Source organism: Mauremys reevesii, linkage group 2 (genome assembly GCF_016161935.1).
Source record: "Mauremys reevesii isolate NIE-2019 linkage group 2, ASM1616193v1, whole genome shotgun sequence".
In the NCBI taxonomy this organism is placed as follows: Eukaryota; Metazoa; Chordata; order Testudines; family Geoemydidae; genus Mauremys; species Mauremys reevesii.
In genome coordinates, this window is record NC_052624.1 from 144,983,638 (window position 1) to 145,011,185 (window position 27,548).

The 27,548-nt window shown below is 59.4% G+C and overlaps 1 protein-coding gene across 2 annotated transcripts; it reads right to left on the minus strand.

Annotated features, from left to right (window-relative positions):
* Positions 1–20,462: 20,462 nt before the first annotated feature.
* MRPS24 (mitochondrial ribosomal protein S24) lies at positions 20,463–24,394 on the minus strand. 2 transcript variants are annotated; one of them, XM_039521711.1, is made up of 4 exons: positions 24,267–24,394; positions 22,601–22,681; positions 21,466–21,577; positions 20,463–20,990 (listed from the first exon to the last, which is right to left on the minus strand). In XM_039521711.1, the coding sequence occupies exons 1-4, from the start codon at positions 24,297–24,299 to the stop codon at positions 20,707–20,709; spliced, it is 510 nt and encodes a 169-aa protein (XP_039377645.1). In that variant the 5' UTR covers positions 24,300–24,394; the 3' UTR covers positions 20,463–20,706. The 2 variants fall into 2 exon arrangements, with proteins under 2 accessions (XP_039377645.1, XP_039377644.1); XM_039521710.1 differs by lacking the exon at positions 24,267–24,394 and adding an exon at positions 23,630–24,016.
* Between the last annotated feature and the right edge of the window lie 3,154 nt (positions 24,395–27,548).

Sequence of the window (27,548 nt, forward strand, 5' to 3'; positions counted from 1 at the left end):
TAGCCCAAATTTAAGTGAGTGACACTGCAACCCCATGAGCCAGGTCACAACTCCACTCACACAAATTTGGTCCAGTCAGGGGTGCGGGGCTGAGCAGCGCTGCAACCCCAGAGGCTGCACAGCTCGGAGCAGAGAGCCAAGCCCAGCCATTCTCACAACACAGAAGGTGAGGATCCAACCAAAACCGCCCCAGGGCCTGCACCCCTGGGTTGTGACTGGCCATAAACATTTACTAATGGGTCCTGAGCCCAAAAAGGTGGAGAACCACTGCTTTAGAGCTCAGGATGGGGTAGTGCATTCTGGGAATGACAGGCTCCAGGCAGCTCTTTGATGCAAAGAGATACAGCTGCTGACACGTTGGCCCAGTGTCGCTCTCGACTGAGAAGAGTTACCCAGCCTGGCCCGTTAGTGGTTAATGAATAATGGATGAATTTCTGTCTGCCATTAGATCACGATTTTCTCGCAGTTATTCCTTACTACATAGGCATCCTGCGCACAATCTGCTCCTGGTCAGGGCCCCTGCCCCCCTCTGCGATGACTGCCTTTCAGTTAGACCTTGTGCCTCTTTTTTGTACCCATTGTCCTATTCGGCCCTGATCCTGCATGTGCTTCATTTTCCCATGAGTGAGTAGTCCCCTAGGCGTCTGCAGGATCAGGGCCTTAGATTGTAAGATCCTTGGGGGAGGGCCTCTCTTTCTGTGCCATGTTTGTACAGCACCCAGTACAATGGAGTTCTCACCTACGATCAGGGCCGGCTGTAGGCACCAGCAAACCAAGCACGTGCTTGGGGCAGCACATTTTCAGGGGAAGCATTCCAGACACTTTTTTTTTTTTTTTTTGCTTTGGGTGGCAAAAGCCTAGAGCTGGCCCTGGCAGCAGTAGCACATTGTGCATGGGGGGTGCAGTTTGCGCTGCAGGGGAGCAGCGCCTGCACCTTGTGGCTGGGCCGGGCAGGCTCTGAGTGGGGGACACTCGGGCTGGGGGGAGCCGCCTGCAGGTGCCGCAGAGTGTCCGCCCCCTCCAGCGCCGCAGCCAGGGCTGGGCGAAGTGGCCCGAACCACCCAGGACTGCGGCAGGGCAGCCAGAAGCAGCAACATCAGCAGGGCCATAGAGGGTGGGGGACTGCCATGTAGGGTCCTCGTCCCACTCTCTGGCGCTCCACTCCCTCTTGGGCTGCCCTGCCCTGGCTCCTCAGCCCCCTGCCAGGGCGGTCCCCCAGCTCTGCCCTCCCGGGTCCTGGCCGGTCCTGGAGGCAGGAGCCCTGGCTGGAGGGACCCTGGGCTGAGGCACGGCCTGGGAGCCCCGCTGCTTATCCCGACCCTGCCAGCGCCGGAACGGCTGGAGGTGAGGGGGGAGTGGGCGGAGTCACCACTGGTGGTGGGGAGCCCTGGGCTGGGGGGGCAGGGGGTCTGGGTGGAGTGGGAGAGGAAGCCCAAGGCTGGGGTGGCAGGGGGTGCGGGTGGGGTGGGGTAGGAGGGAGAGGCCAGGGCTGGGGCGGCAGAGGGTGTGGGTGGGGGAGGGCACTAGTGTGTGTGGGGGTGAGAGCCCAGGTCTGGGGTGGGGGGCAGCCAAAAATTTTTTTGCTTGAGGCAGCAAAAAACCTAGAGCCAGCCCTGTCTATGATGCCCCCTCCCCGCCCCCCAGAGCTAGTGTGAGCCAGTGATTTGCTGTATCATTTCTATGAGCGATCTTTGGGCTGCAGCTCATTGGTGAGCTGGTTCCCGAGACCATTCCTCAGACAACGACCAAGCTGTTTTTGTTGGACAGGTGCTTTGTTTCTCTTTCCTGATTGGTTGAGCATTGCTCTTAGGAACCATATACTGGTGCAAAAGCTTGTGATTACACATTGGAAACTGGCTTGTTGCAAATATCCAGAAATAGTTGTTAAAAATTCAGAGTTTCTAAGATGTTCCTTGGCTAGAAACGTCCCGAAAAGTGATCCCAAAGAGGGAATGAATGCACTTGGACATTAGTGGGAAACAATAATAACGTCCTGCTCTTATATAGCATCAGTATCTTACAGCACTTCTTTCATGTATACAAACAACATTATAAGGGAGCACTGCACAACTTTAAACAAGCATGTTCCCTTATTGATCAACATAACAATGAAACAACATTAACCGGGACAACTTTAAGTGAGGAGTTACTGTATGTACAACCACAATATTGTACAACACATTTCTCCTGACTGAGCCATGCAAGAGTTTGGCAGAATCAGATATAAAAATGTCAGAATACAGGCTGTGTTGCAATTTGGTAGGAGTTGCAGTTTTTATACAAGCAATTTTTTTCTAGCTTGTGATAATGATTAAAAAGACAACGGTTTCTAACCATCAGAGGGGTAAAGTTCTGGAACAGCCTTCCAAGGGGAGTAGTGGGGGCAAACGACATATCTGGCTTTAAGACTAAGCTTGATAAGTTTATGGAGGGAATGGTATGATGGGATAGCCTAATTTTGGCAATTAATTTAGCAATTGATCATTGGTTATCAACAGGTAAGCATGCCCAGTGGTCTGTGATACGATGTTAGATGGGTTGAGATCTGAGCTACTGTAGAGAATTCTTTCCTGGGTGTCTGGCTGGTGAGTCTTGCCCACATGCTCAGGGTTTAACTGATTGTCATATTTGGGGTCAGGAAGGAATTTTCCTCCAGGGCAGATTGGCAGAGGCCCTGGAGGTTTTTCGCCTTCCTCTGCAGCATGGGGCACGGGTCACTTGCTGGAGGATTCTCTGCAGCTTGAGGTCTTCAAACCACAATTTGAGGACTTCAGTAACTCAGACATAGATTAGGGGTTTGTTATTGAAGTGGATGGGTGAGATTCTGTGGCCTGCGTTGTGCAGGAGGTCAGACTAGATGATCATAATGGTCCCTTCTGACCTTAAAGTCTATGAGTCTATGAGTCTATGTTCTCACACACCCCTGTAGGGCAGGACTCTTGTCCTCATTGTACAGATGGGGAACTGCGGCACAGATAACTAAGTGACTTGCACGTGGTCACACAGGAAGTCTGTGGCGGAGCATGGAATTGACTCCAAGTCATAAACTAGTGCCCCAACCGCTGGACCGTCCTTCCTGGATGTGCTTAATTTGCAAGCCCGTTTGCAATTCCTTTCAATCTGCTGCACCAGTCAGCCCACTGAATTCTTCGTCTACTCCTAAGTCCCCACTTTGTGACTAGTATAACAGAGGGCAGCTAAGGTTTCTGGCCCTGATCCTGTGACTGGATCCTGTCTGTAGGGCTCACGACACCTGTAGAGAGGATCAGTTGACGCAAAAAAGGGCATATTCCTTAATGCTGTGGGCTGGCATCCCTGCTCTGCAGACAGAGCCGCCAGGCAGAATGAACCAGAGAACTCAGAGTAAGCAATGTTCTGCAGCGGCTGCTTTACGCCTTGTCTCCCGCCGTCCCAGTGGCACCGCTGCCATCAGATTGGTGTAACCCCTGTAACAATATCAGTTTGAATTGTACTGAAACACTATGTAGACAGGTTTAAGAGGTGGCTGGCATTATGCTCTGGGAGGTGAACTTCAAACTCCTTTGTATAGCCCTCCACCTAGTATAATAAGATCCTGCTGCTTGACTAATAAGTCACTAATGGTTTGGTTACTTTCATTGCTGCTTTCTCCTCTGGGTGACACAGAGACGATCTATTCATGTCTGACAAGAGTGTCTGTCGCAAAAGTGGTTAGCCTGTGTCCCGACTTCCCCAACCAAACGCCCCCAAAACTGCCCACCTGAAAAGCCGGATTTGTGGCAATCAGTGGCCCAGCTGCTGGGCTTTGCTGGTTATGTTGCAATCGGGGCTATTAGCTGTTTTATGGCTTTGATAAGGCCCAAAGATAAAGTCAAAAACCTGCTCTGGCCACCTCCCATGCTGAAAGATGGTTTGGATGGCAAATGAGCTCTTTGCAATCTCCATTTCCCAGAGCTCTGTGTTCTCATCTGCGCTGACAACCATAGGGCCTTTTCCTGAATGGATCGAGCTCCCCGCCGAGGGGGAAAGTCTTTCCAGACCATGGGCTTGTTTATAGACGCCACTGTTGTGTCTAATTATCTTTAATATGTTTGTAAAGCTCGAGACAGGCTGACCTGTGGTGCCAGAACCTGCCCGGGGAGTGGATTTTCTCCCCACTTCCCGTTTATGCTGTCTCCAGGTTGGCTTATTTCAAGGGTGTTTTTGGAAGAGGCCAATCTGTGTTAATTACAATATTTAGCGACCACCCCAGAAGGGTCAGGGTTTTGCAGGGCGCTTCTTGCAAATAACATGTAGCCAGATATTTATAATTAAACCATTCTGCTTGGCTTGGAGCCAACGCCCACTCTGCCTGTATGTCACTAACACACATACACACACACACTGACACGCAGACTGTGCCTACTTTTCAGCAGCTGACCCAGACCCAGCTTTTTAGTCCCATCAGCGTTGTTTTAAAGAGGCAAATCCCCGTTTTGTGTGGAGGATTTGGTGCTTTAATGGAAACCCAGCACTGTGAGTCACCGCGGACAGGAGAATTACAGCTTGTGTTTTCAAAGGGAGCCGTGTTTACAGAGCCTTTCCCAGCTCCTTTTCCATCTGGTGGTTTGAAATGAAGCTTGCCAGGAATTTTGCCATACTCTGGGCGGGGTGGGGGGCAGGGGGAAGGCCCCTTTCCCTTTATCTCAGCAGCTCAGGCCCTGCTAAGTTTGAAAGCCACTCCTACCTGCAGGCTGTTGGGGGTCTTGCTCCCCCAAATCAGCCTCAGCTAAGAGGACAGAGGACAGCCCTGCCCCATCCACCACCACAGGACCCCTCAGTGTAAGGGGCACAGAGAGCACTGCCTGGCGATGTGGAGAAGGGGCTGCCCGGCACTGCCCACCCTCCCAGCAGCTCAGAGGAGCAGAGTAGGCCACACCAGCACAGCCCCGGCTGGAGGAGGCTGGGGGGTGTGACCGACCCTGCTCCAGCCCCCCTCACAGAGCAGGGCCCACAGCCAGGTCCTGACTCAGGGAGTGTGGGCTGGAGCAGTGAGGTCAGATGGCTGTTCGGCCAGTGAGCGGGGGCGAGATCCTGGTTTCCCGCCCTTGTGGCCTGCCAGACGGTGGCTTTGGCAGGCCAGGTGCTGTGGTCAATCTGGAGGCCGACGTGACGCCCAGCTGCCACCCCCGCCTTCCCTCTCCTGGCAAGTCACTGCCTTGGGAGCACCCATCTCTGACCAACCACATCCCCCACTCAAGGCTCCATGCAACCTGGGAGGACCCCCGGCCTGGGCAGTGCCATCAGCAGCAGCCTGTCCCAGCTCAGGGCACCCACTGATCTCAGCCCCCCACCCTGCTGAGGGGCGGCCAGGAGCTCACACAGAGCAGGGGATCCTGAGAGAAGCCCATGTGGGGGGAAGGGAAGGCTGTTCTGTGCATCAGGAATATTAACTCAGCTTTGCATTGGGCTTCTTAAAACCCCTGTGTGTGAGAGAGCTCCTTCGGGACACGGCTGGATGAGATGCCCAGGGGCAGGTGCTGAGTACAAATGCATCAGGAAGCATTTGTCCTCAGATTTCGCCCTCCGAGGAGCGCGTCCCAGGCAGAGTGCGGGATTCTGCAAAGAGTTATTAGGCAGGACGTGGAGACAGCAATGCCCAGACAGCTGGGTGGGTTGCCCAGGCACTCCAAGGGTCTGCCTGGTATGGGGCCAAGGGCACTGTCCCCCAGAAGGGGGTGGGGGTGGGCACTGGCAGAGGAGGGGGGAGAGGGATGAGGACACTGGCAAGGAAAGGGTGGGGGTGGGCACTGGCAGAATTATGGGGTGGGGGAGGGCACTGGCAGGGGGAAGAGGCACAGGGGCATGGGCAGAGGGAGAGGCTGGGGGCACTGGCAGGAAGCAGCGTGGGGCAGAGCCCTGCACCATCCCCTGCTCCCCTTGCCCCCAGGCTGGCTCAGCCTGGCTCATGGCTGCAGCCCATCGAGGAGGCGGGACCCTTCCCTAATCCCCCAGGATCCCTGTCCTCACCCATCTGCCCCTTTGCCCTCCACTCCAGGCTGACTGGTGGGGGGGCAGCTCCCAGCTTGGACTGGGGAGGGCGCTTCACCTGGGCGAGGCCTAGGAGAGCAGCTGGGGGGCGGTCGGGGACACCTGGGTCACCTGGGACAAGGGTGTGGGGCAGGGATTGCTCAAGCATCCGCCTCTTCTTCCACTCAGACCCAGGATCCTTGTCCTGGCCCCTTCCCTCCCCTCGTGGGTGCAGGGCGGGTGGGGGGGGGTTGATCATTTACTTACAGGAAGCACGGTTCACCAGACAGAGCGGGGGGCTGAGAGCCAGGACTCTTAGGTTCCTTTCCTGACTTGGGGAGGGGAGCCTTGTGAGCTAGAGCCGGGGAGGCTGGGAGCCAGAACTCCTGGGTTCTGTCCTCAGCTCTGGGAGGGGAGAGGGGTAAGGGGTTAGAGTGGGGGGGCCTGGGAGCCAGGACTCCTGGGTTCTGTCCTCAGCTCTGGGAGGGGAGAGGGGTAAGGGGTTAGAATGGGGGGGCTGGGAGCCAGGACTCCTGGGTTCTGTCCTCAGCTCTGGGAGGGGAGAGGGGTAAGGGGTTAGAGTGGGGAGGTTGGGAGCCAGGACTCCTGGGTTCTGTCCTCAGCTCTGGGAGGGGAGAGGGGTAAGGGGTTAGAGTGGGGGGGCTGGGAGCCAGGACTCCTGGGTTCTGTCCCCAGCGTGGCCACTGGTGCACTGAATGGCTGTGGGGAGTTCCCTCCTGTCTCTCTGTCCCAGTTTCACCCACACCCTGTGGGCAGGCCCTTCCTGGTAAGGACATGGGAGCCCCACAGCCCCGGTTGGGCAGTCTGCTGGGCGTGGGGTGGGGGCGCTGTGCCCAGGCAGTCAGTGCTGGCCCCGACACCAGGCCACCGCATGGGGGCCTGTGCTGTAGGCGGTGAGTTTGGATGAGATCTGAGCCGCCCAGGCCATGGCATCTCCCCCGGGTCTGTCTCAGCCAGGCTGTCTCGCTGCCTGTTTGGGCCAGAGAGCCCATCTGCCATGCCTCCGTTTCGCCTCCCTAAACGCCCCCTGCAGGATCAGTTCCATACAGGCCCCTCTTTCCCCTCTTGTGCGCCTGGTGAACGGCTGCTGTGCCTCACCCCAGAGGCAGCTGCATTTCTGGGCTGGCTGGGGCACTCTCCAGATGTGCAAAGTCAAGGGGTCCCTGGATCTGAACCGCTGGTGGGAGGTGCCCCATGGGAGGCCCAGCCCACTGGTTCCTGACTGTTGCTAGGCCCTGAGCAGAACCTGGCAGTGCCATCAGCATGTGCCCGAGTGATCTCTGCCACTTGGATTGCACACGCAGTCCCGGCACCGCCTGGCCCCAGCGGGCGCGGGAGGAATAAATCTTTTGGTGTGACAGCTCAGATAACACCCAGCAAACACCCAGCTCTCATGACCCACCTGGCCTTGGAGATGGGGCTGGGCGGGGAGATGATCAACCACCCAGCCCAGGGGACTGCCACTCTGCCCTCCTGGGCATTGCACTGCCAGTGCTGGCAGAGATTTGTGATCATCTCCTTCGCCACCTGCACTGCACAGGCCAGATCCCAGCCTGAAATAATTCCTGTCTGAACTTGATGCACGGAGACGGGCTATTTCCCCCCAGGGGGGCATCTGGGTGGTAGCCCAGCCCAAAGGGAGGGGGCCCTTTCTAACAGTTGGTTCCACTTAAGGGTCATTAAGAGACAATGCCAGAGCCTTGGGCAGGTCCCAAACCAGTTTGCACAGGGTGGGTCAGGCTGGGAGAACCAGACCAAGATGCCTTCCGAGGCTCTGGGATGGCTCCCATCTGTGCCGCTGTGCAGATAAATTGCTTGCACTCCAGGAGTGAGTGGATGTTAACCAGTTTCATAGCAATGGGATTTAGGTATAGCCGGTCAAAGGACTCGCTCCAGCCACAAACGTCTACATGGTATGGTGCAAAGTAGTTTTAATACTCTCCCGCTTGGAAGTGGACTTGGGTTTGTTTTTTTAACCAGTTTCTTTGTGCTTCTTTCTCTGAAGTTCCCAGGAAACAAGGCAGATTCCCAGAAGTTGACCCCTGAGAGCATGTGAGAGTGGAAAACCTTACTTTGGTGGAGCAGATTTGAAGTCAAACTGCATCCCTTGTCACCATTTTACCCTGGAAAAATGAAAGGCAGCATCAGGGCTGTTAAGGGTTTTGACATTCCCAGTAGAACGGTTGTTGACAAAATGTCCCTTGCTGGGATTTAAGCAGAGAGCAGCACCCTGCTTCAGAGATGGGGTGGGGGAGGCCAGATCTGTTATTGGGCCAGCAGCTGCTGCTGGGGAGAGAGACCAGCCTTGGAGCTGCAGAGCTTGTCTTCAGGACAGCTCAACTTGCAAATTCACCTCTCTCCCCAGCTGACCTTGGTCCAATAGCAGATACGACCTCGCTCACCCTGTCTCGCTAATATTCCAGGACCCACACGGCTGCAACAGCACTGCGCACAACAGCAGATATCCCGCTTCAGCGCATTCATTTCCTGCGCACTGAGGTGCAACAAAACCCTTCCTTTCACAGCCAAAGGGGGGCAAACCATCGATGCGCCGCATCAGGAAGAGCTCGTTGGTATCTGGCTTCGCACTGCACCTTGTGATGTTTTTGGAGACGTTGCTACATTTAGGTCTCTTCAGAAGCTGTTGATTTGGGGTTTTTTTTAACTGAAACCAACCCCAAATGCCCATCCCTGGCGCTGCTTGCCAGAGGAACGAGGAGTGTAATGTGTTATACAAGTGGCGCTATTGCAGGATGGGATGGGGAATAAGCCGTATGGGTACAAGGCATCTTTCTGCCTGTGCCCACCCTAGGTGTAGCTGTGCCAGTGATCATCACCCCCCGACCTGCCATCCCAGAATAACTTTTAAATGCAGACTGGCTGGAGAGGCCCCCAGGCCCAGGCTGGCGAGGAGACTACACTGTTGAATCAGAAATGGCATCTCCCCTTCCCGTCTAGCTTAGCTTGGAGGCGCAGGGTTAGAGGAGACCGATCCACACAGGTGGTTGGCTGAGGAGTTGGAAGCTTTTTGCTCTGGGCCAGCGGAGAGCGGGAGCAGGAGAGGACGGCGGGGCTGCGCCTAGGCCACTTTGCCTCCTTAGCCACTCGCAACTCCAAAGGTGGAGGTGAAATCTATCGCCAGGACAGCCCGGCGGACGGGAGGTGACAGGAGGGAGACAGTGCTGATCTATTCCCAGCTGGCCACAAGAAGAACACTTCCCGCCGCCCGGCACTGCAGTGAGGGTCTACGCTGAAGCCGCCGGGCCACTGTTGCATTCCAAGCCCTCCGTACTGTTCATTCAGGGCACCAAGGGGCATGTAGATTGTCCCCAGGGCTCAGGCTGGTGCTGGTGGTTACGTTTTCCGAAGGCTCCCACCTGTTTGAACCCGGCCTGGCAGCTGCTGCCACCACTTGGCAAAAGCATCACGTGGGCACAGCTGGGTCGGGCCCGGATCACCACACCCCCCACCCCTCCCACCCCAGCGCAAGAGTGGAAGTTGCCTTCCAAAGGGTAAAACTGATCAATGCTAGTCCCTGGGCCGCGCACACTGCAATACCAGTGACACAGTGGGCAATCAAAACTCAGGGGAGCGAAGCAGCGGGCAAGAAACGCCCGTGAGCTGTGAGAGGGGGACGGGAAGGAGCTGGAACCCAGCCCACCAGCTGATTGCACCATTTCCACGTGGCAGTGACCTTGGTTTTATTGCCACAGGTGGGGCTCTGCATGGCCTCCCCAGCACAGCCCCATGTGTCACCTCTGGGCCTGGATCTGGATCTCCGGCACGAAGAGCCAGCCTGCTAGCCACCAGCTGGGCTCTGTACACACACAGCCTCGTGGCATGACCCAGGCTAAGCCCAGCAGAGCTGACAGGCAGATTGTCCAGGCAGCCCGGGGGGGGGGCAGCGTGTTTGTGTGTGTGTTTAGAAAACTCTTTTTCTCTGCTGCTTTGTTCCATTTGTTCAGTCAAAATGCCGGGAGGAGCGGGAGAGGCTGGTTGCCACTGCCTCCCTGGTCCCGGGTCCCAGTGGGACTTGCAGGGCACCGGCGGTTGGTACCCACTGCCCTGCACCTGCGTCTGGCCTCAAAGTTGGAGAATCACATGATCCAACCTCAGGGCAGGTGAAGGCAGAGGGAGACCTCCGGCTGGGGGGCCTCAGAGAGACTAGAACAGGACAGAGGTATAGTGAACCCCGTAACAATCACCATTGTTAACCTGGGGAAACTGAGGCATGGAACAGGGAAGGGGCTTGTCCAAGGTCAGTGGCAAAATCAGGAATAGCAGCCATGAGTCCTGGCTCTCCCCCATGCTGGCCCAGAGCTGCAGCCCAGCCAGATCCTATGGTTCCTTGCAGCCTCCTGCCCCCCTCACTCTCCGCCACACCATCCTGGCTGCACCCCCAACCCCAGGGGAGCACAGCTCAGCTCACTGCCCTTTCCTGCCCACCCCCGCCAAGCCTGAGTCACTTCCCTGCTGGGAATCCCGCCCCTACTACTCACTGTGATTCACCCCCCATGTGGCAACCTCCCCAGCCACTTACCCACCAACGGGCCCCACAGACGCTGGGCTCCGAGGCCCCCATAGCCCCTGAGGCAGCAGCAAGACCATGCTACTGAAGTGCTAGGAGCTGAGTGGGTGGGTGAAGCTGGCTGGCCCTGGGCATGGGGGGAACCATGGCTCCTGCCAGAGAGCCCCATGCTCTGGGCTGCTCCCGGACTGGCATGGGCACAGCAAACTCGCTCTGTTCCCAGCTCTGAGTAGCCACCCAGCAAATCCATGGCATTGGGGCGTGGCTGCCACGCCTGGTCCTCCAGCCTGCGTGCCAGTCATAGAATCATAGAATATCAGGGTTGGAAGAGCCCTCAGGAGGTATCTAGTCCAACCCCCTGCTCAAAGCAGGGCCAACACCAACTAAATCATCCCAGCCAGGGCTTTGTCAAGCCTGACCTTAAAAATCTCTAAGGAAGGAGATTCCACCACCTCCCTAGGGAACCCATTCCAGTGCTTCACCACCCTCCTAATGAAAAAGTTTTTCCTAATATCCAACCTAAACCTCCCCCACTGCAACTTGAGACCATTGCTCCTTGTTCTGTCATCTGGCTCCACTGAGAACAGTCTAGATCCATCCTCTTTGGAACCAGGGCCGATGCTTCCATTAGGCGACCCTAGGCAGTTGCCTAGGGCGCCAGGATTCAGGGGGCGGCATTTTGTGCGCTCTCCACGGGGCGCACGGGAGCTTCCAGTTCTGCTTCCATCGCGCCGCCGAAGAAGGACCCTCCGCCGACATGCCGCAGAAAACAGTGGCAGGCAATTGAGCAGCTCAATGACTGCTGCTGTTGCCTGCAGCATTTCAGCGGAGGGTCTTTCTTCGGCAGCTTGACTGGAGCGGAACCGGAAGCTCCCGCGCGCCCCGTGAGGAGCGCACAAAATGCTGCCCCCTGAATCCTGCCTAGGACGCCAGAAACCCTGGCGCTGCTCCTCTTTGGAACCCCCTTTCAGGTAGTTGAAAGCAGCTATCAACTCCCCCCTCATTCTTCTCTTCTGCAGACTAAATAATCATAGTTCCCTCAGCCTCTCCTCATAAGTCATGTGCTCCAGCCCCCTGATCATTTTCGTTGCCCTCCGCTCTTGGACTCTTTCCAATTTTTCCACATCCTTCTTGTAGTGTGGGGCCCAAAACTGGACACAGTACTCCAGATGAGGCCTCACCAATGTCAAATAAAGGGGAATGATCACGTCCCTTGATCTGCTGGCAATGCCCCTACTTATACAGCCAAAAATGCCGTTAGCCTTCTTGGCAACAAGGGCACACTGCTGACTCATATCCAGCTTCTCATCCACTATAACCCCTAGGTCCTTTTCTGCAGAACTGCTGCCTAGCCACTCGTCTGTAGCAGTGCATGGGATTCTGCCTTCCTAAGTGCAAGACTCTGCACTTGTCCTTGTTGAACCTCATCAGATTTCTTTTGGCTCAATCCTCTAATTTGTCTAGGTCCCTCTGTGATGGTGCCACCCGTGGGAGCCAGCTGAGGTCACTCAATCAGGGTGAACTGCAAACAAAACGGGGCAGACAAACCCCAAACGCTGGTGGTTATTTCAATACTTAGATTTACCAACCAGCACAAAACAGCTTCTCTAGTACCTCACTGGTCACTTAGAAGTCCAAACCACGCAGTTCCCTTAAAGTACCCAGCCTTAGGCCTCCGTCCAGACACACCTGTCAGATATATGATGATGATTCCTAAAAATCTGATCTCATCATATAAAAGAAAAGGTTCTTCCAATCCCAAAGGATCAGCCACATACCCAGGTCCAATTACAACTTAGATCTTACCCAAAATACACACTATTAGCCAATTCTTATTAACTAAGCTAAAATTTATTAAAAAAGAAAAGAGAGACGTGTTGGTTAAAAGATCAATATACAGACAGACTTGAATTCAATTCTTGAGGTTCAGATGCATAGGAGAGGTGAGCTTGTAGTTGCCAAAATTTCTTTTAGAAATAGTCCAGAGGTTATAGTCCAATGTCCATATTCAGGGTGGCTCCAGTCAATGACTGGGGATCTCAATCCTTATGGCTTAAGGTTTCCACCTCTTGAAACCCAAAGCAGATCTGAGATGAAGCAGGATCATGTCCCAGGCTTCTTATACATTTCCAGCAGCCTTTTGGCCTGAGAAAACAATAGGCTTAACTCCTTCTCCCAAACAGCCTGGCAATTAGCACAGAGTAATTTATCCATTAAACAGTTCAGATACAGGTTACCACAACCTTCAAACAGACACATAGACAATAATACTATTTCACTCAAGTATTAGTATAAATGTTAATATTCCTTTTTTGATCTTTGAATTAAAACTATAGCAATAGACAAGACTTGTTTGCTTACATCACAAGACCTGAGCAAACATCTACCCTTCTACCTCTAACAATGCAGACTTGCATTTCAAAGCTCTATTCATTTACAGATCTTCCTAACCAGTTCTTAAGGTTCACCCATGGGTCAGGTCAGTCTGTGAGGTGAGTTAATTAACTTTTTCTGGCCCTGTCACCTTTCAATGAGATATTATACTCATAACGTCACACCCTCTGGACCCTATCCCTACCCTCCAGCATATCTACCACTCCTCCCAGTTTAGGGTCATCTGCGTACTTGCTGAGGGTGCAATCCACCCCATCATCCAGATCATTAATGAAGATATTGAACAAAACCGGCCCCAGGACTGACCCTTGGGGCTCTCCACTTGAAACCAGCTGCCAACTAGACATGGAGCCTGTGGGCAGGGATCTTTGAAGGGCTCAGTGCCCGGGTTTATGGCCACATCCTGCAACGAACTGAGTGCAGTCGGGTGCCAGCGGGGGGCTGGATTCCTTGAATCTGGCGCTAGCTCGGCCCTGCGGGTTCGGGGCGTCAGACTTGCAGCAGCAGCTTCCTTGGGCCCCTTTGCAGGAACAAAATCCAAATTCAAACTCAAGGCCAAGAGATGTGTGGGAGGGAGGCAGGGAGGGGAGGTTTTGAACCGTGTGTGACAATGAACACAGCCCCCTCCCCCCCAGCTTCCCAGATGGGGCTGTGGGGACTTGCTCGAGGAAGCGGTCTGAGCTCCCTGAGGGGCCCCTCCATGGTACCCGGATGGGGCTGGGATCTGGCCGCCTTGTCTGATGGCAGTGGGTGAACGGGCCCAAGCTGGGCACTGCCCAACACTGGCGCGCACCGCCCCACAGGTCAATGGCTGGCAGGGCGGGCGTGTTTGCTCCAGGTTAGCGCCCAAGCGGTTGTGCTGGGCTGATCACACAGGAGACATGTGAGTCATGTGGGTGCAGCATGATTACGCCTGCCCCAGGTGGGATGGGGACGTGCCCAGGTACCAGGCAAAGAGCGACCTGTGCCAACGTCTGGGGGGGGGGGGTGAGGCACTACCCTGGGCAACTCCCTTAAGCCGGGCAGGCTGGAGTCACCTTCTGCATCTGACCGCCCAGACACCCACTGGTGGGCATGCTGGTCTACCCCGGCAGGTGCACGAATCTGCCCCTCAGAAACCCCCGGAGGAGCAGGCTGCTCACGGAGCCTCCCCGTCCTCCACACACAAGGAGAGGTGTCACCCTCCCCAATCCACACCCCAAAGAGCCACGGATCCGCACCTGGGGAGGGGGAAGGGCTGGGTGGTGGGGACATAGTGCAGGCATTCTCCTGTGCTGTGACATCCCCTGATGTGTGGGCGCTACCCAGGCCCCGCCCAAGATTAGGGCCCCGTTGTGCCGGGCACTGCCCAGAGCAGAGGCTGGATGCTCAGTGTGCAGCTGCAGAGCCAGACAGCCCCTGCCCAGTGAACCCAGTCCCAGAAGCAGCTGCGGGCAGGGTGGGTCCCCTCCCTGGGGTGCACAGCTGCCCAGGGCATGAAGGCCCCCTGCCTAGCGGAGTGACATTGCCAGAGGGGGAGGACCAGGACCCAGGAGCTCTGGGGGCAGCAGCTAACTCTGCCTGCCCTGGAAGGGGAGGGCATGTTTCACTCCCAGGGGTGCGTGCGGGGGTCCCAGCACGACTGATCCTGCCGTCAGGAAGGGCAGCAGTTCAGGCCCCCGCCCCCGCCCTCCGCTCCCGCTGCAATTTCAAACCCGCTGGAGGTGCTTTTCATTAACACAGAGATCAGCTCCTCCACGCAACACTGAATTCATTAACGCCCACCCTGACGCCAGCCCGGACCTCGTCACAGAGCTCTGAACTAGGGCACAGCCCCGGCACTGAGCCAGCCAGGAGCGGGTGGAGGAACTGGCGAGCCAGGTCTCCCCAGGGTGGGCAGCGGCCTGTGTGCTTAGCACCCCATCACCCTCGCTGTCCCAGAGCACCCTGGGGTGCTGCTCATGCATCCCCAGAATACCAGACACTCCAGCACTGCAGGCCCTCACTCATGGGGTCTGCAAGGGCACACTAGCGGTGGGGTGGGGGAGCAGTGCACCTTTCTGGATGGTGTCCCTGGGCTGATACCAGGCAAAGCCATGTCTGTTTTTCTCTCAGCAGGAAGCACCGGGCCTGGAAGGTTATTAGTTACATTATATCTGTGCTGGGCACTGCCCAGACCCGACTGAGATCAGGGGCCCGTCATGCCAGGTGCTGCCCAGACCCCGACGAAGATTCTGGGTCTGCTGAGATGATGGCAGCCGGCTCAGTGAGGAGAGTCCCTGCCCCAGGCAGCCCCCAGCGCACGGACCCAGGGAGCCCAGAGGTGGGAGCGATGCCCAGGGCTAGATGTTGATCTTGGAGCGAATAAGCCTCACAGGAGACGTGGGCTTCGGAGGGACTTGGGGTTGGGCAGGGCCTGCCAAGGTACAGAGGGAGAAGGGACTAGCTGAGAGGGGCAGGCTTGAGGGCTGGGTGTTCCTTGGCTCTGGCACAGGGGGACTCGGGGCTGATGGCAAGGCCCAGAGCTGCCTCTGCCCATGGCCTGGGGGCTGGCACCTGGCTCCCCCTGACTGGCGCAAGGCTGGGGCCACAGCTCCACCTCCTCCTGCCCCAGGCTGGGCTAGGGGTCAGGGACTGAGTTCCACAGAGCCAGATGGCCGGGCTGCTCCCTGTTGCCGGCGGAGGGGCAAGGTCCATCGCTCCCCCTGGGACCAGAGGGGGGCAGCCAGGGCACGTGGGCATGAGCTGCTGCATGTGAACAGGGAACACAAGGGTGAGGGCCCAAGGGTGCAGGGGGCTACTGCAGGGGCAGCGCTAGGGCAGAGGACACACTAGGGGCAACAGTAGGGCAGTGGGTACCACTGGGGCCACGACTCTCCCTGCTCCCCTCCCTCAGGCCATCGCCCACCGGACTAGAATACTGCAGGTCGGGATTGAGGGGCGCTAGCGGCGCTGTGTGTGGGGAGTGCAGATGCCCCTCCCGGCACTGCCCAGGGCGCCCAGCTGTGGAGCACAGAGGCCCAGGCAATGGGGCAGGAACGTGTGCCCGGCGGAGCAGAGAGCCCCGGACACTTTCCTGCTTGGCAGCACCCGGCTGGCATCTGGCCCCGCACAGTGCTCAGGCCTGGGGGAGGCTTTGCCATTTCACGTGCACTTGGAGATTCACAGCCCAGCCCTGACACATGGGAACCTGCCTTGGCACCTGCCACAGGATCTTGCCACAGAGCAGGCCCGAGCCAGTGCCACACCCTGCCCTGGGGCACCTGCCTTCTCCCACACTGCACACACCCACCTGCCACCCAAGCACTGTACTGCGAACCGGGAGTCCTGGCTTTGGAAGGGGAAAGGGGCTCCAGTGATTAGCTGGGAAGCAGGACTCCTGGGTTCTTTGCCCTGGGCAAGTCAGTTTGCTGCTCCTTGCGCCAGTTTCCCCAGCAGCAAGGTTACAGCCTCACTCCCTGCCTCAGTTTCCCCAGAAGCAAGGTAATGTCGCTCCCCACCAGTTTCTCCAGCAGTGAGGTCACATCCCCTCTCCCTACCTCAAATTCCCCAGCAGTGAGAATGATCCTGAGCAAATTACAGTCTATGGGGCACAGTTGGGGTTGGTGTCAGAGGGGCAGGGAGGAGCCCTGCTGTGTCCTGAGACTGCTCCCTGCTGCCAGGGGTCAGCACTAACGGGGGGAGAACAGCCCCTACTGCCGCACCCTCTGCTCAGGTCTCCCAGCCGCACACTGGCCAGGCCCAAGCTGGCTTGGCATGAGGGCACAGGCCTGGGAACAATCCAGCCCTGCCCTGCCAGGAAAGTCAGTTTCCCACAGCTCATCCTTCGCCCTCTGCCCCCCTTCAGGCACCCATGGGAACAGCGCAGTAAATAGCTCAGCCAGGACGGGCGATTCTGCCTCACTCCGGTTTGCCTCACATGCTCAGAGCTGGCAGGAGCCCAGAGCGGGGTCAGGGCGTGCACCTGCCACCCGGGATGCAGCTACAGAGCTCTGGCCCATGCCAGGGATGGGAGCAGGGGCAGAGAGACCCTGGGCAAACCAGAGTTTAGAACCCAGGAATCCTGACTGCCAACCCCCCCCCCCCCCACACCAGAGCCCACTCCCCACCCAGAGCTAGGCAAAGAACCTGGCAATCCTGGTTCCTAATCCCTGGGCTGGGAGTCAGGACTCCTGGGTTCTCACGGGCTCATCCACTGACTTGCCATGTGAGCCTGCCCCCCCCCCCGTGACTTGGTCTCCTCCTGTGCAGTGGGGCCAGTGCCCCAGCGTTCAGTTGGCTGGAGCAGCAGGAAACAGCATTCTTGTTATTTTCAGTGGTTCAGAGTCCATCCCACACCGGCAGGCCCGGAGAGCCCTGCAGCCCAGCCCAGCGCGTGCCGTGCATGCCCCGTGATCCATCATGCGCAGGCCACACTGCCTCCACATCCTCTTCATGAGACATGGGCTTCGTCCCGTTCTGGGAAAGAAGGGAAGGGTCCCATGGAAGTCAGTGGATGAGCCAACTACGACCCAGGAGTCCTGGCTGCCAGCTCCACCCCTGCTCTAACCACTAGCCACCACTCCCTTTGCAGGGCTGGGATAGAACCCGAGTCCTGGCTCCTAGTGAGCTCTCCGCTCTCCTCCCAGGCTGAGGCCCCTGACAGCACTTAGTGCCTCCAGGCTGGGACAGTCTCAGGGCGGAGGGACCCAGGGGATCCCCCTGCCCATCTCTAGGCTTCCTCCACTGGGAGCTCTTGAAGCTGTGGCGCTCACTGGCCTGGCAGGGGGAGCCGTTCGGCATCGCATGGTGGGTTCCGGAGGAGGCAGGTTGGCGGGGGAGGGGGGGGGACTCTCCTGCACTGGCCATTGGCTAACTCCCAGGGAGTTGGTCTCACGCCCCACGATGCCAAAGACCCCAATCCTGAGAGCAGCAGGACCATGGGATTGGGCCCCTGGGCCCCTGTGCATGGGCTGTGAATTGGCACCATTGCAGTTTGTGGTGCCCGCTCGGCAATGGGACGCCCCCACTAGGACCGTCACACAAGAGTTGGCATGTGAACACCATCCCTCCACCACCCAAGGCTGATCATGGTGCAGCCTGCCTCCCTGTGGCTGGGGGCCAGCTGCCAGCTCCACCCCAGAGCAGCTGCATCTCCCAGGTGCCAAGGGAACCCTGGGTATTTTCTTCTCCATTGCTGAGCTGCTGGCCCCTTGAGTACAGGCAGGTGGATGGCACATTACAGCCCCGAGAGACTCCTGCAGAACACCCCTCTGGGCCAGAGCCCCGTGTGTCTGCGCCCCTTGGTGTGGGGACCAGGAAACGCAGCATCAGCATCTGTGGAGCCTGCCAGAGCTGCAGGCAGTGGCCAATCCATGTGCCCATTACCCACTCACCCTGGCAGCCATGTCTCTTCAGTGCTGAGGTCCTGCCCAGTGCCTCATGCCCTGAGTCCAGCAGCACCCCACACCAAGATCTCCATGGCACTGCCCCAGCCCTGCCCCTTTTCAGCCCACCGAGATCTGAGCAGGGTCCATTCCTCCCTCCGCTGGGCATTGATCAGCACCAGGTTCCCCTCCCATTGGCTTACCCACATCCCCGAGTCCCCTGGCACCCTTTGGGCGGGTCAGATCTTGCCCCCGCCATGCTCAACAGACCCCTCATTCCTGCTGGTTTCTCTCCCTTACCCCTGCCCAACTAGGGGTCTACCCCTTCCCTCAGCCCCATTACCAGGCCTGGCAGTACGGCACACTGGGCTGTCGCCCAGTGCCCCAGCCAGGGACACCTGTGCTTGGGGCCAGGCGCCGCTATCACCAGAAGGGGTTCCCACCCCTACCCCATTTTACAGAGCAGGCGCCAATGCAGGGTGTGATGAAGTGGAGATTTTCCCTTGTCATGTTGTATGTGAGTCTTATTGTTCTGCATGAATGCTGTGTGTGCCTCAGTTTCCCTTTGTATTGTACCAATGTTTAGGTCAGAGGTGGCCAACCTGTGTCAGAAGTTAATATGCGGCTCCTTGTATAGGTACCGACTCTGGGGCTGGAGCTACAGGCACCAACTTTCCAATGTACCAGTGGTGCTCACTGCTCAACCCCTGGCTCTGCCCCAGGCCCTGCCCCCACTCCACCCTTTCCTGCCCCCTCCCTGAGCCTGCCGTGCCCTCCTTCCTCTCCCTTCCCACCACAATCTCCCACAGGAAACAGCTGATTGGGAGGTGCGGGGAGGCACTGATCAGTGGGCGGGAGGTGCTGGGAGTGGGGGAGGGGAAGCTGCTGGGGGGCTGCTGACGTATTTCTGTGGCTTTTTGGCAATGTACATTGGTAAATTCTAGCTCCTTCTCAGGCTCAGGTTGGCCACCCCTGGTCTAGGTGGTGGGAATCAGTGTGTGTGACTTCTGTGGAGGTTGCTCCAGCTGCCTGCATGGATGCTATGGCTGCCTCTTCGCAAGGTGACCAGGTGACTCTTGGCCTGGGAAGCAAGACAAAGGCCAGAGGAGGAGCAACGGGCAGGGCAGAAGCCAGGCAGCTGGAAGGAGTCAGTCTCGTCTGGCTTAGGGCACAGGGGGAGGACCAGAGCCCTGGCTTTGGGCTCCCTTCCCCCCAGGATGGACTTGGCTAAAAGTCACTGATTTCTGTGCTAACAAGCTCTGTTCTACGCTGTGTTCATCTCGACTAATAAACCTTCTGTTTTACACTGGCTGAGAGTCACATCTGACTGCGGAGTTGGGGTGCAGGGCCCTCTGGCTGCCCCAGGATCCCGCCCGGGCGGACTGGCTGCAGGAAGCATATGGAGGGGCAGGGTTGCTGAATGCTCTGGGGTCAGACTCAGGAAGGTGGAAGCTTCTTGCCCTAGGCACAGTCTGCTCAGACAAAGAAGGCTCCCCCAGAGTCCTGCCTGGCTTCGTAGGGAGCAGATCCAGAGCATCGCCTCGGCGACTCCATAACACAGGGCCCAATCCCGCCATGCTGGCTTTCCCAGATCTGTGTCTGTGTGTAGGCCCCACAGAGTAGGGGGGGTCCTCAGGTGGGAAGGGGGCAGGAGGGAGCCCTCATGGATGTTGCCATGTCCTGGGGTGGGGGATGCGAAGCTGCTGGCTCCCAGGCATGGGCGGCGCATGAACCGCGGCTGGGGGAGGCTAGCCGACAGCCCTGTCCCTTCCACCCAAGTCCACACCCCTTCTGCTACCTGCCGGAGCCCAGAGGGCCCCCCACCGTGGCCACCGGCCCAGTCCCGTAGCTAGCCCCCAGCCCCAAAGGAGGGCCATGAGGGAGGGTGGTGCACGGCCCCAGCACGAGAGCACCGGGAGGGCAGGCAGCGTGCGGCCCCAGAGCGCCGGGAAGGCGGGAGGCACGTGGCCCCGGAGCACCGGGAAGGAGCTGGAGGACTGGAGCGCTGGTGGGCTGGAGCTGGAGGACTGGAGCCACATGCAGGAAGAGGTCACGGCATGGGGTGGGGCCATGCCTGGCTGTTTGGAGAGGCACAGCCTAGACCTATGCGACCCACTGCCCATGCTCCCAGGCCCACACTCTGACCGCCCCGGGACCAAGCTGGGAGGAAACTGGGCTGCGGTGACTCCACAGATGGACACAGGGGCCAGAGTCCTTTTATTCCCCATTGCCGAGCCGGGCCACTGCTACGTCCAGAGCCACGGTAACACCCGCCCCAGAGCACCCCACAGCCACCACCTGCGGGTCTATTGCCTCCTCGGGCCCATGCGGAGCCACTCTCCTGCCCCACAACGGGCCAGCAGGTGGCCTGGCTCGGGCACGGGAGCCCCACTGCTTGGGCTGGCCCAGGGGAGAGGGGCTCCAGCAGGGCTACAGGTACTTGTAGATGACCTTCTCGGGCACGGTCTGCACTTCCAGCCGGACGGGGCACTTGTAGAGGAAGGAGAGCAGCGTCTCGGTGTAGCCCACCAGGAAGTAGAACTTGTAGGGCGGCAGGCGCTGCAGGAAGACGGCGCAGACGACCAGCACATTGGCGCGGCGCTTCAGCACGATCTCGTTGGCCAGGCAGCCGTGGAAGGTGCCGTAGATGAACTTGCGGATGAAGACGTCCTCCACGGTGCGCTCGGCTGCCCCGCCCTCCCCGTCCAGGTTACCTGCAGGGCAGACAGGGCAGCGGGGGAGGGGGGTGAGGGGACGGCGCCAGGCACGCATGCCCACAAGGCACCCTTAAGAGACGGTACGAGCAGCACCAGCCAGAGCAGGGGGCTGCGTTGGTGTCCAGCCAGGGCACTGCATCAGGATCCGGCCAGGGAACACACATCTGCCGGGGGACAGAGACTCCCTCTCCCTCCGCTCCCCTCCCCCACGCCTGGAGAAGAGCTCAGGGGGGCGGGGGGAGAACAGCCCATGCCAGGTTGAAGACCCCCCACCCCCTTTTGTTAAGTCAGAGGGACTTCACAACAGGGGGCGCTGGGGGGGGGGGCAGGGCAGGGCACTGGCTGGGAGGAGGCACTCCCAGCTGCTCCCGCCTTGGCCTCTCCCAGCAGGAGGCGCTGTGGGGGGCAGGGCACGTGCTGAGAGACGGGGAAGCCCAGGTACCCCCAGGGCAGCGGCTGGCAGGTCACTCACTGGTGTGCAGGGAGAGCCAGCCCTTGCGATGGGCGATGTAGTGGGGCGGGTGGGCCTGTTCGTACGTCACCGGCTTGTCTCCTTTCCCGACTCGCACCCGGGCCGCCCGGTTCTGTAAGATAACACCCATGGGTGGGGGATGAAAAACAACATGGGGGTTACCCCCGCCCGGCAGGGCCAGGAGCGGGGCACACATCTTCTCCTGCTCCATAGGCGTTAATGGCCCAGAAGGGCCGGGGCAGCAGGTATTTCAAAGCGTTTGGCAGTACCTAGGGCCCAGAGCACTGACCCCCTGGTGCTAGCAGGCTGATCCCACTATCCACATGCCCTTCCTCGGGACTGGCACCGTCATGCCCTGGCTACGCGTGGCAGCAGAACGGCATGCAGCCTGTGTGAGAGGCAGCCTGCAGGAGGCTTTAGCCTGAGTGTTCATTTCCCTGCTAAGGGCGCCTCTGGGTCCTGCCCAGTCTGACGCCTCAGAGTCACACACACTCTGAGCAGGCACCTCAGGGGCGCTGAAGGTGCAGACACAGCGAAGAACAGGCACTGCGAGGTGCAGGCTACAGAACTAAGCCCAGGAGCCGCTCTTCGACATCGACTCGCAGAGCCCCCAGTCCCCTGCCACCCCTGGACAGGGCAGAATCACCTCATGTCCTGGGGGAAATTGAGGCATGGACGAGAAAGGACCCACCCCTGGTCATCCAGTGAGTCAGTGGCAAACCTGCATGTAGAACCCAGGAGTCCTGCCTCCCTGCCCTAACCACACCTGCCACACAGGACTGTTCGGGGGACACGGAGCTGGGGTGGACTCCACAGGAGACAGCAAAGGCTCCTGGCACAGGTTGCTGGGGTACATGGGGGGTTTCCAAGGCCTCACCCAGAACTCTGTGCCTCTGTCCCTGCTGGGGAGTGGCTTTGCTGAGTGGGTGAGGCCCTGTCTCACAGGCCCCTCTCCAGCTTTGGTTTTGCAGGTTCAGAGGGCTGTTACTTACCTTACAGTTCCTGGGATTCTTTGAGGGGCTGTCCATGGGATCCCACGGCTGGCACCTGCATCTCACAAGTGCACGAGCCATGTATGTCAGTGCTGGGATCCACATGGACAGACCCTTGCAGCAGCAGCCCGCTGTGCACTTACCTTGTGACACACAGCTGTGGTCTGAATAGCCCGGCTGCAGGAAAGGAGCCACGAGAAAGAGCCCCGGGTCCATGGAGCGGCCTAGTAAAGCAAAGCACAGGGTGTCAGGGAGCAGGGGAGGCGGCGAGTGTAACAGACCCCTGGTTGCATGCTGGGAATTGAACAAAGGAGCTGCAGCACCAGAGACACAAACCCCTGGACTGAGCTGCAGGAGTCATGTTCGTGGGAGCCGGGAACCAGCTGCTAGAACAAGGGTGCTCAAATTACGCATCCGGCCCTTCAGATATTTTAATTTGGCCCCCAAGCTCCTGCCAGGGAGCAGGGTCCAGGGCTTGCCCTGCTCCGGCGCTCTAGCCGGGTAGCGGGGTTGGGGGCTTGCCCCGCTCTGCATATGCTGTGGCTCCACGCAGCTCCTGGAAGCAGCGGCATGTCCCCCCTTCGGCTCCTACATGTAGAGGCAGCCAGGGGGCTCCGTATGCTTCCTCTGCCCCAAGCACCGCCTCCAGAGCTCCCATTGGTCCGGGAACCACAGCCAACAGGAGTTGCAGGGGCGGCACCTGCGGATGGGGCAGCGCGCAGACCCGCTTGGCTACGGCTCTGTGTAGGAGCCAGAGGCGGGACACGCCGCTGCTTCCAGGAGCTGCTTGAGGTAAGTGCTACCCGGAGCCTGCACCCCTGAAGCCCTTCCCAACCCCCTCCCTCAGCCCTAATCCTCCTCCAGCCCGCCAAATCCCTCAGTCCCAGCCTGGAGCACCCTCCTGCACCTCCAACCTCTCATCCTCAGCCTTACCCCAGCCCCTGCACCCTTAACCGGAGCCAGACACCCCCTCCGCACCCCAGCCCCCTGCCCAGCCCGGAGTCCCGTCCCGCACCCTGAGCTCCTCATTTCTGGCCCCATCCCAGAGTCTGCACCCCCAGCCAGAGCCCTCGCCCCCTCCCACACTCCAACCCCCAGTTTTGTGAGCATTCATGGCCAGCCATACAATTTCCGTATCCAGATGTGGCCCTCAGGCCAAAAAGTTTGCCCACCCCTGTGCTAGAACCACTGGAGGGAGATGCGCCCAGAGTCAGTCTATTACTGTAACGCCCCGTTGGCTGGCTCCAAAGCCGCGGGCACCTCTGGGTCCTGCGCATTCCTCCTGCAAGCCCGGCTCCAGGGACGCCCAGCGGGGCCATTTCAGTGCTGGGCCGGTGGATTTTGATGAAATGTCCCCGGGTTGAGTTGCCAGGGGCGGCAGGCTGGGCAAGCCGCAGCTGTCGGCACGTCCGCGGGGCTCTGACAGGAGCCGGAGCTGGCTCTTCGGTGCGGCGGGCACTTGCATTGCCAGCTCTCCGGGGAAAGGGGTTTAATGCCTGTGGGCAGCGATACCGGGGGGGGGGGGAGCTGCATCCCCCTCTCCTGGTCCCACCCAGCCGGGACACCCCGTTGTTTCACACACCCCCTGCCCCCTCTGTGCGCGCACAGCCCTTGGCACAACGTACAGCGCCGTGCACATCCCCACGCGCTGGCGCTGCCCGGCTGAGTCAGCCGCTAGCCTCGGCTCCGGCCCGTCGCGGTACGTCTGCCTGGCCCAGCGACCCCCGGCCCCACGTGCGCCGGGGGGGGGGAACGAGTTCCCGCGCTAGGCCCCGCCCCCAGGGGGCTCGGGCCGCGGCGGCATCTCACCGTCAGCCCCCTTCGCCACAAGGGCACCGCCATCTTGGAACGCTCCAAGCTCCGCCCACTGAGGGGGGAGCCAGACCGAACCAAACTGCCCCGGGAAGGGGGCGGGGCCTGGGTAACTCCGCCCCCGATGCCGCCTGCTGCTGGGCGGGGGCGGGGCTTAGGCCGGGGAGGGGCGCGGGGTGCCGGGCCCGGGGCTCGCTGGTCTGTGCTCCCCGCGTTGCTCCCCTGGGCGGGGGCTCCTCAGCAGCAGGCTCTGGGGGCGCGGGAGCATCAGCCCCGGGGGGGTCCCCTGTGACCTCCTCAAACCGCCCCCCCCAGTGCTGGCACGTGGGGCTCCCAAGAGTTTACACACACACGTGGGTATTTTGTGTGGTGCGGGAGCACTCAGTCGCCCCCACCGAGATCAGGGCCCCGTCGTGCTGGGTGCTGCCCAGACCCCGACCAAAATCGGGGCCCCATTGTGGCACGTTGGGGGTATGTGTCCCAGTGTCCCTTGCCTGCAGGTTCACAGCTTTGGGGGCTGTTTTATACCGTCTTGCCCCCTCGCTCTGCCCCTTGCCCGCCTGCCAGGGAAGAGCTGGCTGGTTTCTGGGGTTCTGGGAGCAGATCCCCAAAGCAGAGCCGTGCAGGCTGCGGTTAGCAGGGCATGTGCTCAGACCCAGGGGCTCTGATCTCTGGGAGCGAGTTCTGGAGTCCAGCCCAATGTTGTCCCCCCAGTGCCATGTGGCTGCAGCAGGAGTTCACATGGAGGACGACACAGGGTATACAGGACCTGTCCCACGGGCCCCGGGAATAGCAGGGCAGAGCATGCCCAGTGGGGTGGCACCAGGGATTTCTTCGGGCTGGTTCCTGGGAGCAGTTGTTGAGCCTGGAGGTGATCAGTGCATGGATTGCTGTGTTCAGCTCTGTACCCAGGCCCTGACACCAGGGTGATGGGCGCAGAAAGCCTGTCTTGGTCGCAGATGGGAGTGGGCGTGTCTGTCAGCTTGGGTGGGCGAACATAACCAGCTGAGGGCAGGTGCCCTCCATAGCCCCAGCCTCCACTCCATTTGTAGTGGGGTCGGAGTGGGTCACTGCTGGGCCCTGCCCCAGGGAGCATTGTTACAGGTCCGACCCACTTGCAGGGCTGAGAACCAGGCTCCGGGCTTTGCCAAACTCATTAAGGACCGTGCCCATGTGGGACCCCGAGATTTCCATGAGGACTGTGGGTCAGGGCCGCGGTGTGTGGCTGGTTGGTTCTGCAAGGGGCTGGGGCCAGGCTCTATGCTTTGTGTGAGTCCCACTTTGGCTGGGGATGGGGGTGCCCCACCCACATCCTGGGGCCCCAACTCAGCATGGGTAAGAGCGGACTGCAGTGAGAGCAGGGCAGGGAGAAGGGTTGCTGTGCGGGGCAGCTAGATCCAGACTCAGGGACAGGATTTCCCCACTGCCCCTGCAAACTGGGCAACCCCCATGGTCAGGGCAGAGGGCCTATCTCCTCCTGCTATGCCACCCCCTGCAGCAGAGAGGGCTGGCTGGGCCACGGGGCCTGACTCCTACCCTGCCCCCCACCTGGCAGGACCCCCGAGAGCAGGACAGAGGAGCCCATGGGCAGGTAGTGCTGCCTCTGGGTGATCAGCGTGTGAATGGCCCAGGGCCCTGTGCCCACCCAGCTGGCCTCCCCTGGAGCACAGAGGCACACCTGCGAAACCTGGGGCTGGAGGGTCCAGCTTAATGGCAGGAGCAGGCTGGGCAGAGGTAGCAAGGGGGGCAGGGCATAGGGCACTGTAGAGTCGATACTGCAAGGGAAGGGGGAGGGGAATCCTGCCCTCTCTGATTTACAAGTGAGCCAGCTCTGCCTATGTGTGTGGAGGGGGAGGGTTAGGACTCAGGACTCCTGGGTTCTATCCCCAGCTCTGGGATGAGCAGGGCCGGCTCCAGGCCCCAGCACGCCAAGCGCGTGCTTGGGGCGGCATGCCGCAGTAGGGCGCTCTGCCTGTCACTGGGAGGGCAGCAGACAGCTCCGGTGGACCTCCCGCAGGCGTGCCTGCGGAGGGTCCGCTGGTCCCGCGGCTCCGGTGGACCTCCCGCAAGTCCACCGGAGCCGCGGGACCAGCGACCGCCAGAGCGCCCCCTGCGGCGTGCCGCCGTGCTTGGGGTGGTGAAATTGCTAGAGCCGCCCCTGGGGATGGGAGTGGGGTCTAGGGGTTAAAGCAGGGGGGCGGGGACCCAGGACTCTTGGGTTCTATTCCCACTTGGGGCTGCCTGGCTGCAGCACGGCCAGAGGGAAATAGTCATTGCTCCAGGCCCTCGCTGGTAACAGGCTGGGAGGCCTGGGGCTGCTGGAGGGCTGATCTGTAGGGCTTCACATTGCATGGACCACACAGGGCCTGTAGGGCATGGAGAAAACCTGGCTCACGTATCACACCAGGGCGTTGTTATGGGGAGCTATCAGTGAGGGGTGATGCTTCTAACGGGGTCCCCCAGGGCTCGGTCCTTGGGCCGAAGCTGTTCAATATTTCCTCTTACCCCCTCCCACTCCCCGATCTAGTGGAGGCTCAGATCTTGGAGGCTGGCACAGTTAGCAGGCAAGTGGAAGGCTGGTGTAAGTCCTGACAGGCTGGGTTCCTGCGACAGAGAGACCTGCTATGCCCATGGACCAGCAGTGTCTGAATGCAGCCTGAGGCCAGGCAGCACTGCAGGGAACCCAGACTCCGGGTTTTCCCTGCAGGGTGGGAGACGGTGCCCTGGTGAGCAGGGACTCAGAGAAGGACAGGGGGGTTGTGGCTAATGAGCGCTTGGTGCAGGGCTGTGGCTAACAGGGCTCCCAGTTGAAGGCCGTGAGCTTCCCGCAGGACACAGCCTGGCTGAGACCGTTACAGGAATCCCAGTCCAGTGCTGGGTTCCACACCCCAGGAAGTGTGGGGGGCTACTGGAGGGCATCCCAACAATCACCACGGAGCACGACTGACTCCGCCTATGGATGAGGAGGCCAAGAGGTGACGGGGCACCGTGCCCAGGTCCTGCCGCGTGGACGAGGGTCTGGGTTTGTCCCGCATTCCCGGCAGTGACGGTTAAACACCGGGACAGCTCAGTGAGAAGGTGCTGGAATCGCCACGTCTTGGGAGTCTCAACACCTCGAGCTGATCACTTTATAAGGGCTAAGCTATAAGCTGGCTCCTGAGAGGAACTCTACAGCCCATGGGTCAGGTTGGGCTGGGCGGAGCCCTTCTGGCCCTGGAGTCTGCGAAGTTGCGTCTCCCTGGCTGTCGCCCTCCGTTGTGGCCCTCAGCATGTGCAGAA

What these genes read in the sequence shown, in the direction of transcription:
- MRPS24 (XM_039521710.1), bottom strand. Translation starts at nt 23,776, where the DNA reads ATGGCCCCGCTGGGCGTCCCTGGAGCCGGGCTTGCAGGAGGAATGCGC. An exon ending in CCAGTGGTTCTAGCACAGGG is followed by an intron (nt 22,682 to 23,629) that starts GTGGGCAAACTT and finishes TTGCTTTACTAG; the next exon opens with GCCGCTCCATGGACCCGGGG. An exon ending in CCACAGCTGTGTGTCACAAG is followed by an intron (nt 21,578 to 22,600) that starts GTAAGTGCACAG and finishes GTTATCTTACAG; the next exon opens with AACCGGGCGGCCCGGGTGCG.